The 14,094-nt window shown below is 46.5% G+C and overlaps 1 protein-coding gene across 5 annotated transcripts in view; it reads right to left on the reverse strand.

Annotated features, from left to right (window-relative positions):
- DOCK1 (dedicator of cytokinesis 1) overlaps nt 1-13,380 on the reverse strand; it is a 484,421-nt gene extending 471,041 nt beyond the window's left edge. For all 5 annotated transcript variants that reach the window (XM_066618882.1, XM_066618881.1, XM_066618883.1 and 2 more), the window contains exon 1: nt 13,261-13,380. In XM_066618882.1, the coding sequence (XP_066474979.1) occupies nt 13,261-13,306 (46 nt within the window). In that variant the 5' untranslated portion in view covers nt 13,307-13,380. The remainder of the gene's footprint in view (nt 1-13,260) is intronic.
- Between the last annotated feature and the right edge of the window lie 714 nt (nt 13,381-14,094).

Consider the following 14,094-nt stretch of genomic DNA (forward strand, 5'->3'; position numbering starts at 1 on the left):
ACCACCAATGTCATATATGGAATTAAGAGCTGTCATTTGCAGAGCACAGAAGTCTCACATCTTCAGGACTGGGAACAACATATGTATATAGCATCACAAAAGCTGATTCTGTTATAAGAACAAGTTGGAAAGAGGCCACAGAGAAGTAGCTCCCAAGTATTCAAGTGACATATGGATCACCTCCTACAAATACCATGTAAGATGGAAACTAACAGGCAGGTGTTTCGAGACAGGACGAAACAATGACACAAAGTATAACAAATAGCTACTATTCAGCACAAGCACTTTGTATATTTTCATAGATCTGTCTGTTTATATAACCAGGGTGTCAAATCCACAGGCCTTTATAAGCTTAGGTTCAAATATACCAATTACTACCGGAAAGTTCCAGAGATAGCTGCACTGGAAGAATAGTGACTAAAGGTATTGGTTCTGGCAGAAATTGAAAAACTTAGAATTTTTCTTAAAGACAAGTCAGTAAAAACTTTTATGGACAATTGGACACCATTCATGGACTTCCTGCGCATCGAGGGGAAAATGAGTCAAATAACCTATGGATTCAATGAGTAGATAAGAGATTTAATTTTTTCCCCTCATTTTTCTTTGGTGTTGAAAATGTGCTTTTAATAGACTGTTTAAGATCTGATAGTTAATATGTTGTATGATTTTGTAGTAGGGCAACGAAATGTAGATCGAGATCTATGCACTTGCCACACAACTTGCAATATCTTTACTTTTTAATTTTTCTTTTTATTTGTTCTTAATAAAATCAAAAAGGAAAAAACCAATTACTAATGAATAGATTTATAAATAAAATTTGTCTTGACACCTTAGTCTCAAGTTGTTCAAAACAAACACAGAGCACCTACATACCATTTCACAAAACAACCATGATTACAAGTAAAAATTTTCTTTCTAAAAACGAACACGCTGAAGAGCCACAAATTTTTCTTCCTATTATAGTCAGCATTGCATATCCAATAAGTTAAAGCACTTTCAGGTAATTTCTGCTTTCTCCCTCCTGAAAACTATGTTTTAATCAGTACACAAAAGCTTCCTCCCCTTACACCCCACCTGTCCAGAATTTCAGGTGGAAGGAAAGCTCAATTCCAAACAGTAAGAAACTCAGCACTTGCCCTCAGCTTTATATTTTTCAGTCCTCAGAGCAATCCTCAAAGCTTCACGTACCAAGACACTCTGGAGATCTGCTATTTACACAGGCAAAGTGTATCATGAATTTGCCTTTGCTCTCCTTTGCTCTACCTTTGCTCTCAAAGGTAGCGTTCTCTGAAGTGCTACCTGTTCCACGCGCAGGGCCAGCTAGGCAGGCGGAGATCAGAGGTCTCAATGCGTGGATGAGACGGTGGTGTAGGGAGGAGGGGTTTAGATTCGTTAGGCACTGGGGAACGTTTTGGGACAAGCGGGGCCTGTACAAGAGGGACGGGCTCCATTTGAACCAGAATGGAACCAGACTGCTGGCGCATAACATTAAAAAGGTGGCAGAGCAGCTTTTAAACTGATCCCTGGGGGAAGGCCGACAGGAGCCGAGGGGCATCCGGTTCGGGACTCCTCATCCCTATGGGATGAGGATGGGGAGGTTAGAGAACAACAAGACAAAGGCAGGGTAGGAGAAGAAATTGGGAAAGGTAGGGTGATGGGATGTGATAAACGGTTTGGCACAATGAGAGGATGCGGGGACAAAGGAGCGAATAAGCAGCCCATCCTGGGGCATTCCGTGTATAAATGCTTTTATGCGAATGCCCGAAGTCTACGAGCAAAGGTGGGAGAACTGGAATGTCTGGTGACAAGGGAAAATATTGACATAGTGGGCATAACGGAAACCTGGTGGAATGCGGAGAATCAGTGGGATACCGCAATCCCGGGCTATAAACTCTACAGGAGGGACAGGCAGGGGCGTGTTGGAGGTGGGGTGGCCCTTTATGTTAAGGAAGGGATAGAATCCAGCAAAATAGAGATTGAAGGTGGGTCCGACTCCACCGTAGAATCTCTGTGGGTTAAATTACCAGGCTTGTGCAGCGATGTAATACTGGGGGTGTGCTATCGTCCTCCAGACCAGAAATCTGATGGGGACCTTGAAATGAGGAAACAGATCAGGGAGGTGACAAGGAAGGACAGGGTTGTAATCATGGGGGACTTCAATTATCCTCATATTGACTGGGTCAATTTGTGTTCTGGTCACGATAAGGAAACCGGATTTCTTGACGTGCTAAATGACTGTGGCTTAGATCAGCTAGTCAAGGAGCCCATCAGAGGACAGGTGACTCTGGATTTAATTTTGTGCGGTACGCAGGACCTGGTTAGAGATGTAAACGTTACTGAGCCATTGGGGAACAGTGATCATGCTGCGATCTGTTTTGACGTGCACGTTGGGGGAAGAATACCAGGCAAATCTCTAACAAAAACCCTTGACTTCCGACGGGCGGACTTCCCTCAAATGAGGAGGCTGGTTAGAAGGAGGTTGAAAGGGAGGGTAAAAAGAGTCCAGTCTCTCCAGAGTGCATGGAGGCTGCTTAAAACAACAGTAATAGAGGCCCAGCAGAGGTGTATACCGCAAAGAAAGAAGGGTTCCACTAAATCCAGGAGAGTGCCCGCATGGCTAACCAGCCAAGTTAGAGAGGCTGTGAAGGGCAAGGAAGCTTCCTTCCGTAAATGGAAGTCTTGCCCTAATGAAGAGAATAAAAAGGAACATAAACTGTGGCAAAAGAAATGTAAGAAGGTGATAGGGGAGGCCAAGCGAGACTATGAGGAACGCATGGCCAGCAACATTAAGGGGAATAATAAAAGCTTCTTCAAATATGTTAGAAGCAGGAAACCCGCCAGAGAAGCGGTTGGCCCTCTGGATGGTGAGGGAGGGAAAGGGGAGATAAAAGGAGACTTAGAGATGGCAGAGAAATTAAATGAGTTCTTTGCATCTGTCTTCACGGCAGAAGACCTCGGGCAGATACCGCTGCCCGAACGGCCCCTCCTAACCGAGGAGTTAAGTCAGATAGAGGTTAAAAGAGAAGATGTTTCAGACCTCATTGATAAATTAAAGATCAATAAGTCACCGGGCCCTGATGGCATACACCCAAGGGTTATTAAGGAATTGAAGAATGAAGTTGCAGATCTCTTGACTAAGGTTTGCAACTTGTCCCTCAAAACAGCCACAGTACCAGAAGATTGGAGGATAGCAAATGTCACGCCTATTTTTAAAAAGGGAAAGAGGGGGGACCCGGGAAACTATAGGCCGGTCAGCCTAACATCCATACCGGGTAAGATGGTGGAATGCCTCATCAAAGATAGGATCTCAAAACACATAGACGAACAGGCCTTGCTGAGGGAGAGTCAGCATGGCTTCTGTAAGGGTAAGTCTTGCCTCACGAACCTTATAGAATTCTTTGAAAAGGTCAACAGGCATGTGGATGCGGGAGAACCCGTGGACATTATATATATGGACTTTCAGAAGGCATTTGACACGGTCCCTCACCAAAGGCTACTGAAAAAACTCCACAGTCAGGGAATTAGAGGACAGGTCCTCTCGTGGATTGAGAACTGGTTGGAGGCCAGGAAGCAGAGAGTGGGTGTCAATGGGCAATTTTCACAATGGAGAGAGGTGAAAAGCGGTGTGCCCCAAGGATCTGTCCTGGGACCGGTGCTTTTCAACCTCTTCATAAATGACCTGGAGACAGGGTTGAGCAGTGAAGTGGCTAAGTTTGCAGACGACACCAAACTTTTCCGAGTGGTAAAGACCAGAAGTGATTGTGAGGAGCTCCAGAAGGATCTCTCCAGACTGGCAGAATGGGCAGCAAAATGGCAGATGCGCTTCAATGTCAGTAAGTGTAAAGTCATGCACATCGGGGCAAAAAATCAAAACTTTAGATATAGGCTGATGGGTTCTGAGCTGTCTGTGACAGATCAGGAGAGAGATCTTGGGGTGGTGGTGGACAGGTCGATGAAAGTGTCGACCCAATGTGCGGCAGCAGTGAAGAAGGCCAATTCTATGCTTGGGATCATTAGGAAGGGTATTGAGAACAAAACGGCTAATATTATAATGCCGTTGTACAAATCGATGGTAAGGCCACACCTGGAGTATTGTGTCCAGTTCTGGTCGCCGCATCTCAAAAAAGACATAGTGGAAATGGAAAAGGTGCAAAAGAGAGCGACTAAGATGATTACGGGGCTGGGGCACCTTCCTTATAAGGAAAGGCTACGGCGTTTGGGCCTCTTCAGCCTAGAAAAGAGACGCTTGAGGGGGGACATGATTGAGACATACAAAATTATGCAGGGGATGGACAGAGTGGATAGGGAGATGCTCTTTACACTCTCACATAATACCAGAACCAGGGGACATCCACTAAAATTGAGTGTTGGGCGGGTTAGGACAGACAAAAGAAAATATTTCTTTACTCAGCGCGTGGTCAGTCTGTAGAACTCCTTGCCACAGGATGTGGTGCTGGCGTCTAGCCTAGACGCCTTTAAAAGGGGATTGGACAAGTTTCTGGAGGAAAAATCCATTATGGGGTACAAGCCATGATGTGTATGCGCAACCTCCTGATTTTAGGAATGGGTTAAGTCAGAATGCCAGATGTAGGGGAGAGCACCAGGACGAGGTCTCTTGTTATCTGGTGTGCTCCCTGGGGCATTTGGTGGGCCGCTGTGAGATACAGGAAGCTGGACTAGATGGGCCTATGGCCTGATCCAGTGGGGCTGTTCTTATGTTCTTATGTTCTTATGCCTTCACTCAGAAAGACTTTGATGAACTGATTCACTGTGGACATTCCCAGGTAACTAGGAAAATAATACATACACTACATCAGGGGTGCCCAAACCCCAGCCCTGGGGCCACATGCGACCCTCGAGGCCTCTCATTGTGGCCCTCAGGGAATCCCCAGTCTCCAATGAGCCTCTGGCCCTCCGGAGATTTGTTGGAGCCCACACTGGCCCAACGCAACTGCTATCAGCATGAGAGCGACTGTTTGACCTCTCGCGTGAGTTGTGGGATGAGGGCTCCCTCCACTGCTTGCTGTTTCATGTCTGTGATGCAGTAGTGGCAGCAAAGAAAAGGCCAGCCTTGCTTTGTGCAAGGCCTTTTATAGGTCTTGAGCTATTGCAAGACCTTCATTCATTCATATAAATAACCTTTAATATATTCATTTATGTATATTTATGTAAATGTATTCAAATTTTAAATGTAAATTAATTGGTTTTTTTCCACGGCCCCCGACACAGTGTCAGAGAGATGATGTGGCCCTCCTGCCAAAAACTTTGGACACCCCTGCACTACACCTTTTAGATATCACAGAGAAAGATGGGCCTTCTGAAAGCATATCAGAGCAATAGCACGGGGTTTCCTACACTGCAATCATAAGAACATAAGAACAGCCCCACTGGATCAGGCCATAGGCCATTCTAGTCCAGCTTCCTGTATCTCACAGCGGCTCACCAAATGCCCCAGGGAGCACACCAGATAAAAAGAGACCTCATCCTGGTACCCTCCCTTGCATCTGGCGTGTTTACTCACATGTAAACATACTAAATTCAAAATGAGAAAGTTGACAAGCATCTCACATGAGAAAAGAAAAGACATGCAGCACTCTCAAAGCACTTAGATCTGAACATGGACAACCCTTCACATCAGCATACCACTTGCACATTGCCTACAACATCACAATGCCATAACAGTTCACATTTCCTGAAGTTCAAATGACCCCTTGAGGAAGAACCATGGCTTAGTGGTACAGCACATGCTTTGGAATATGCAGAAGGTGGGTTTAATCTCTGGCATTTAATAAGAACATATGGACATAAGAAGAGTCCTGCTAGATCAGGCCATAAGCCTATCTAGTCCAGCTTCCTGTATCTCAATAGCCCATCAAACGTCTGAGGGAGCACACAAGACAATAAGAGACCTGCATCCTGGCGTTCTCCCTTGCATCTGGCATTCTGAAGTAACCCACTTCTAAAATCAGGAGGTTGCACATACACATCATGGCTTGTAAACCGTGATGGACTTTTCCTCCAGAAATCTGCCCAATCCCCATTTACAGGTATCCAGGCCAGATGCCATCACCACACACTGTGGCAAGGAGTTCCACAGACCAACTACACGCTGAATAAAGAAATATTTTCTAACTCTCCCAACACTCAATTTTAGTGTATGTCCCCTGGTTTTGGAATTATGTGAGAGGGAAAAGAGCATCTCTCTATCCACTCTATCAATCCCCTGCATAATTTTGTATGTTTCAATCATGACCCCCCTCAGGAGCCTCTTTTCTAGACTGAGGAGCCCCAAGAGTTGGCATCCTCCAGTCTCGGAAGACTATGGTGTCACGCTCTGAATGGTGGTTCTGGAACAGAATGTCCTCTCCAGTGCATGAAGCCTGGGTAAAGTAGGTATGGAGGATAGGCTGTTACCCATGCAGCAAATCCCCCCTCTCCACGTCGCTGAAATGGTCCAATGGAAAGGCAAATACGGTTGGTTCCAGCAGGAGTTGCCAGAACGTGACTGTGTTCAGCCATGAACTGCCTCAGGGACTCCGGCTCCGGATTTTGCCTCGAGGTTGACGCCTGAAGCCTTTTCCATAACTGGATGTAGCCACAAGGCAGTGGAGGTTTGGGATCAGAGTTTTCCTTCTCTCAGATGAGCTGCCTTCCCAGGCTGACGAGTCCCATCTACCCGGTGGCTGTTTAGTCGCCTCTTAGGACAAGTACAGCCAAACTGAGGGCTTATCTCCAGCCCCCAGGGGCTAAGAATAGGCCCAAACACTGTAGCCTTTCCTCATAAGGAAGGTGCCCCAGCCCAGTAATTGTTTTAGCCACTTTGTATTTGAGATTTGTATATCTCAATCATGTCCCCCCTCAGGCGCCTCTTTTCTAGGCTGAAGAGGCCCAAACGCCGTAGCCTTTCCTCATAAGGAAGGTGCCCCAGCCCCGTAATCATCTTAGTTGCTCTCTTTTGCACCTTTTCCATTTCCACTATGTCCTTTTTGAGATGTGGCAACCAGAAGTGGCTGCAATACTCCAGGTGTGCCCTTACCATCGATTTGTACAACGGCATTATATTAGCCGTTTTATTTTAAATACCGTTTCTAATGGTCCCAAGCACAGAATTGGCCTTCTTAACTACCATCACCGCACACTGGGTTGACACTGAATTGTCCACCAGCACCCCAAGATCCCTCTTCTGATTTGTCACAGACAGCTCAGAACCCATTATCCTATCTATTTTGAATTTTTTGCCCCAATGTGCATGACTTTACACTTACTTACACTGAAATGCAAATGCCACTTTTCTGCCCATTCTGCCAGTTTGGAGAGATCCTTCTGGAGCTCCTCACAATCTCTTCTGGTCTTCACCACTCAAAAAAGTTTGGCATCGTTCGCAAACTTAGCCACCTCACTGCTTAACCCTGTCTCCAGGTCATTTATGAACAGGTTGAAAAGCACCAGTCCCAGGACAGGTCCTTGGGGCACACCGCTTTTCATCCCTCTCCATTGTGAAAATTGTCCATTGACACCCACTCTCTGTTCCCTGATACTCAACCAGTTCCTAATTCAGGAAAGGACCTGCCCTCTAATTCCCTTACTATGGAGTTTCCTCAGCAGCCTTTTGTGAGGGACCATATCAAACACCTTCTGAAAATCCAGATATATAATATCCACAGGTTCTCCCACATCCACATGCCTGTTGATCTTTTCAAAGAATTCTAAAAGGTTTGTGAGGCAAGATTTACCCTTACTGAAGCCATGCTGATTCACCCTTAGCAAGGTTTCTTTGTGGAGGCAGGGAGGGCTGGCAGAAATCCCTGTCCTAGAGATCCTGGAGAGATGCTGCCAGTTCATTGGTTCATCCTCAATGAACCAATGGTTTGATTCAACATGATGTTGTTTCCCATGCTCACCCATCTACAAATTAGGTTAAGAATGCACTCGTTGTGAATGTGTGTGTTTTTTTTTTCCTTCTCCAGGTGACAGCCATGTGAGCATAAAATCTAGATCACAGCACTGAGGGGAACTTCTCTCCAGGCACAAATGGACAACATGGGAGGGGGATCTATGGACTGAGATGAGGCAGAGTTAAACGTCTTTCTTTCCATGCTTCAGTCCCACCATCCCTGCCAGTAGCTACTATTTAGAAAGCAAAATACAAGCATATCAGCATCAGCCATGTATTTAAGGTAATACGCTGTCATTGTAAAGCTATCCTGGTGGCCACTGCAGGAATAGAACAGCCACGTATAATTTTTTTTTAATAGACAAGCAAGCAAACATGTAGATTGTTCTTAAGTAACAGGCCTGGACAACTCAATTCTGTATTTAAAAAAAATTCACGTGAAAAGTCTCCTGACAAGGTATTTTCACCTTGTATTTGTAAAATAAAGCTGCTTTATGAACGCTTTCCCTGATATGGTAACTTTTTTTTACTATCCTCAGAAGATGCAAAACGATTACCTGGTTGAGGCTCTTTAGCAAGGGAACACAACTGAAAAAGACACTCTTTAGAATGTTTTCATTCAAAACCAGAACATTCAAGAAATGGTCTACTATTCACCAGGATGGAAGTAAACACCTTAAAGTCAGAGTCTGAAAGTTTTTATACAGATACAGAGTACACTTGATAAGAGGCAAGCAACTTCAATCCCACTCTGTAATACAAAGTTAAAGAGTATCATAGAAATTATCTCTTCCTGAAATGAGGACTCACAGATTTTTAACCTTAAAAAGGTTCATAGATTAGCTAAAACCCGTAATATACAAGACTAGGAAATACAACTCTCTCTAATTTTATGAAAGGGTAACATTTTTGAAAAGCAGCTTATCTCTCAAAAACGTGCACATTAAAAATACTTTTAACATTAAGACATGACTACACCACCAGCCAAATACGCGGGAGCGTGCAGGAAGTTTGACTGCTTTATTGCAAACATTTACAAGCATAAATTAGATTTTGATATTAAACAAGCATTTTTTCCAAGAAATGTCTAACTCAAACACATGTAAAACATGAGGTGGTTATATCTGCATATTAAGGAGATACGTTAAGAGTACATTAAGCCAGGCTCCTGCAATTAGGATCCATAAAAGATCTTCAGTCAAGAAGATAATAAGGGTAGCAAAGAACATCCCAAGCCATAGAACACAAGAAGAGCACTACTGGACCAGGATAAACACCTTCTAGTACATACCATCCTGCTTCCCATAGTGACCAATCAGATGCCACTGGAAAGCCCACAAGCAGGAGATGTCATGACTCAATCCTGCTGTTACTTCCCTGCAACTAATACTCAAAAGCACAATGGCCCTGAACCTGGAGAAGGCACATAGCCATCATAAAGACAAGATCATTTCCAATGGCAGAGTTTGAAGAACCACCCTTTCACAGCAGAGTCTCCAATCCCCCTGCACCCAAAACCATGGTACATCACTCTTCAAGCAGTTCTTCCACAGCATTATTTTGTGGCATTGCCTGACTAGGAGAACAGAACAGCAGAAAACAGAAGACACTCCTAAGGTTTGTACATCAGAAGAAACAGATATTTCAAATTCACTGGCGACCTTTTAAATATTACCATAGCTTTTAACATTAAATGTTAATGTTGTTCTGTATGGGAATCACTTTTCATGTGCAGATCTCTCAGGGCTGGGAGAACACTTAACTCTCCAAACTAAGCAAGCATGAACCCATCACACAGCTGCCGTGTAGAAACAGCATCCACCCACCGCCCACGAAGGGGGCATGAATTCTGTCTCTGGGACTCATAAAATCAGTTGGGTCTTTTAAATATTACTCCAGCCCTGCAGGATTTGCTCATGGAAAGTAATTCCTACATACCTATGATCATGATTAAAAAGCTCCTTGGTCTTCTGCAAAACCCTACACAAGAGTTATTGCACCAGTCATCTATCATTATCACACAGGAATATATAAAATGAAAGGCGCAAGACAGGCTGTAATTGACTTGGGAATTTATCAAGATTTATTTGGCAGGCACAGAGCACTGGACACTGCTTTCAGACAAATCACTAACATTTATATAGCACTTTTTGAACATTCAAAGAACTGAACAGGCATAGTCTCAGTTATCTTTCCAACATCACTATAAGGGCAAAGCAAGACTCTACTGTGGACAAGGGGAAAAGAAGTTTAAGTAATCCCTCTTCTACTCATTGCCATTCCTCCACATAAAGTGGCAGCCTCCTTCAGACACTTTTAATTGAAAAATCAAAAATCAGAAGCCTGCTTACATACCAGCTGTCCAGTTTGGCCAGCTCAATATTAGCATCCTTAACACAGTATCAAAGGTGAGACCAAGACCACAGTCTGCTTGGAATACTGCAGTGCAATACCACACGTGTCTATTGAGAACCAAGTTTCCACCAAATTCAATGGAACTTACTCCCAGAGCAGTGTCCATAGCATTGCAACCCTCGACTGAGAGAAAGAGAGCAGCAGCAGTAGCATGGCAAAAGCCCAGTTGAAACTTATCTATGGGGGTCACATAGCAAGCTCCACATTGGAAGGGCATCCACCACCACTTCATTCCAGCCACTTGCTCTGGAAACAAGGCAATTGGCCTCTCTGTAAGGGTTTCACCTAGGCAGAGCGGATGCATCTCAGATAGGTGAGGGAGAGTTAGGCAGCATGCAGGCCCTCCTATAAACCAGAGTGACAGGTGCCAATTTGGTGACAAGTACCTATTCCTCCAGAGGGTCATCGGTAGGACCTATGCACTCAGCATCCATAAAAGTCCACAGCTGCTAGCCAAATCTTCATCACGTTTGTCTGCTTTTATGCCCTGAGGCCTCTTCTACCCACCCCCAAAACCAGTTCCATCCTTTCCTTCCCCGCTTCCCTACTCACCATCCCCAGTTTACCATTCTCCTCCCCCCCCTCCTTCTCCAGTGGATTCAAGTGACCACTCAAAGTGAGCCACCACCTCCTGCGGGATGAGCCCCATCACACACCCTCATTGGCAGCAGCAAGCCTGTCTGCTGGTCTGTTGAGAGCTGAGACAGTCACTGTGGCCTTCCCTGCTGGGTGCGTCAACTGATGCTGCCCACCTGCAGAATGCGGCAGGGACTAGCACCAATTTCAACTGACCGCTCAAAACATCAGGCAAAGTCTGTCACACTGGGAGGGGGTCCTAGTTGGAGGAAGAGGAGCCTGGTACGTCTGTCCCTGGACTGTCATCTTCCAGATATGGGGTTTCTGGTCCTAGCGCAACCCACAACAAAACCAGACACAGAACAACTCCAACAGTCTGCTGTACACTGGCAGAGGGTCCTGCCGTTGCCCACTGCTTTTCGCTGAGGACAGCAGCAGTGTGATGGTGGCAGTGGAAGCATCCCTGCCCTAGTCAAAACCCACGCCCTTGGACTGTCATCTTCTGGGCGTTCATCCCAGCGTTCTCCACTGCCAAGCCAGACAGGGCCAACCTTCCCCTCAGCTACTTTGCCACCACCTTCCCCCTTTTGCTGAGGGGAGGGGAAGAAACCACTTATTGTGACTACACTTCACCTGCTCTGTGACCCCAGTTACACTGACACTAGAAGGGCCCCTACCATGTTAAGGATTTTCCCTCACCAGTGTTCAGCTTGACATTTCCAAACTAATCTCTTCAAAAATCCTAAAGCATCCAGGAGGACATCCATGAAAGGAACCACTGTGTATTTCCCAATTCCCACATGGGTTAGAGCCTCAGTACCAATGAAGGGCAACGGCACACTCCCATCTCCATTACATGGTGCGGAAGACAAATCCTATTTCTGGATGCATGAAGAGGAACTTTCATCTATTCATCTGTCAAAATACTGGAGGGCTTGCTATAACCAGGACTTCACTGTACCCTGATCTTTTCTCACTTTGCTTCATTTTAAATGTCATTTTTCCACAAAATAAAGGCAAAACATGTTAAAGTGCAACTTCACTTGTGCTTCAAAATGAACAGGTTATATCTGAAGTGTTCTTTTCCACAACCACAAGAATCGTAAAAGGATCTGGTTTTTCAAACTCACCAACCAATTCTAATTAAACACTGCATTTTCAATCAGATGCATCTATTTTAAAACCATCTAATCGATCAAAATTGTACTCCCAGTTAACTGAGCAGCTTTTTTTCAAGTTCTGCTTTTCATTTAAGTACAGAGACATTCACAGGTGGCAGATGTTTTCTTAGAAGAGGTATTCCTTCCCCTCTCTCACACAGGAGGGCAATGCTCTTCTGAAACGTGACACATGGCTGCATCATCCAAAAACAAAGATGGTTCTTCTTTTCCTTTTCTTCCTTTCCATTGTTTTATTCAGATGTGAAAGCAGGCTGGCGTCATTCCTCACAACTCAAGTAAGCAACTATCATTTCTTTAAACCATTTTTGCCCAACGTTGTGTATATGCAAGAGGGATCAAATGTGTACACCTGGGGCTGGGCAGAAATTGGTTTAATCAAGAGACTGCCCTTATTTTACTCAGTTTCACCAGTGTTGGAAGACTAGGGGAAGAGGCAGTGCCTACAGGGTACAAGGATCTAGCTCAGTTTTTGCTGGAGGATTTGGGATTAAGAGATGGGGGGGGGGTTTCAGCCCAACAATGAAATGCAGGAGTTCACCCAGCGTTTTGCAAGACACACGAGAGATTTAGCAGAGGCAAAGACAAGAAAACAGGGGCTGAAACTGGTTCCCGGGTGAAAGTTTCTGCTCTCTTTGGAAAGGATCACCAAGAAGCTGATAGTGGGGCTGAAAGCGAAGGCTGCAGTCCTATCCACACTTTCCTGGGAGTAAGCCCCACTGACCACAGTGGGCCTTGCTTCTGAGTAGACGTTCATGGGATTGGGCAAGAGGGAGCCCCAGAGACTGTGGCTTGGCAAGTCCTGGGGTGGGATCAGCCCCTGCGGGGTCCAGGCAGGCGGGTGGGAGGCAGCCCGGGGGCAGGAAAAGGCTCCTTGGAGAGGAAGCGCGCCTCCTTCCAACGTGGGCGAGTGCGCAGCCCGCACCCCGCCCTTCCCGCCGCAGGCAGGCCTTTCTGGGAGAGATGGGAGCGCGGTGCCTTCCCTGCAGCCGCCGCTGCTCCCGGGGGGCCACGGTGGGGACCAGGGGCGGGTGGCTCCTCCTGGCTGCGGCCGCTCGCAGACAATGCACCCCGCGGGAGAGGCGAGGTGGGCAGCAGCGCGGAGACGCCGCAGCCGCTCTGGAAGCCAACTTGGGAGGAAGTTGTGCCGCCGGCAGAAGCGCAACAGGCGGGATGAGGGGGAGGGGGAGCGCTCACCCACGCCGTATTTCTCCTCGCGCTTGGTGGGCACCCAGCGCGTCATGGCGCACGGAGCGCAGGCGAGCAGAGGGATGCGCACGGCCCGCAGCCTACCGCGCCGCCATCTTCCAGCCCCAGTCGCGGCCGCAACGGGACAAGGAGGAGGAAAAAGTTTGCAGGCAACGGAGGAGAAGTCATGTGGTGCAGGCGGAGTCAGGCCAGCGCTGGGAGGCCCTCCCAGCCCCGGCGCTCCGCCGCGCAAGGACCGGGAGGCGCGCGCTCTCCCTGTGGACGTCGCCAGCGGGGACGCTGCTCTGCGCTGAGCCTCGGCGCGTCTCCTCAGAAGTGGACCCCTTGCAGGCAGGGGGGCTCACTCCCAGGAAAGTGTGGATAGCGTTGTAGCCTCACAACGGAGAGTAAGCCCCATTGTCTAATGGAACTAACTTGAGTGCTAACTTGACTGACTAACTAGTAGACATGCATAGGATTGGGCTGTCAGTCTCACTGAACAAATGGGACTTAGAGCCCAATCCTGTGCATGTCTACTTAAAAGTAAGTTCCATTATAGTCAATAATGGGCTTACTTCCAAGAAAGTGTGGATGGATTGCAGCCTTACTTCTCTGAGTAGATATGCACAGGATACTGCTTATTTGCAGTCCATCTAATTTCATCATCCTGGGTTTACACCTCAAAACTAGCCATCTTTACTTGGAAGGAAGTCCCACTTAAACAGACTAGGCATACCTGGTTCCTGGGGGATGCCTTTCTCACCTCTGCCTTCACTTCATCCCCTGCTGTGTCAAATCCTCCATCTCAACCAGAGGTGGTTGAGCTGCAAAGGTTGTTTCTTT

Source organism: Tiliqua scincoides, chromosome 3 (assembly GCF_035046505.1).
Source record: "Tiliqua scincoides isolate rTilSci1 chromosome 3, rTilSci1.hap2, whole genome shotgun sequence".
Lineage (NCBI taxonomy): Eukaryota > Metazoa > Chordata > Lepidosauria > Squamata > Scincidae > Tiliqua > Tiliqua scincoides.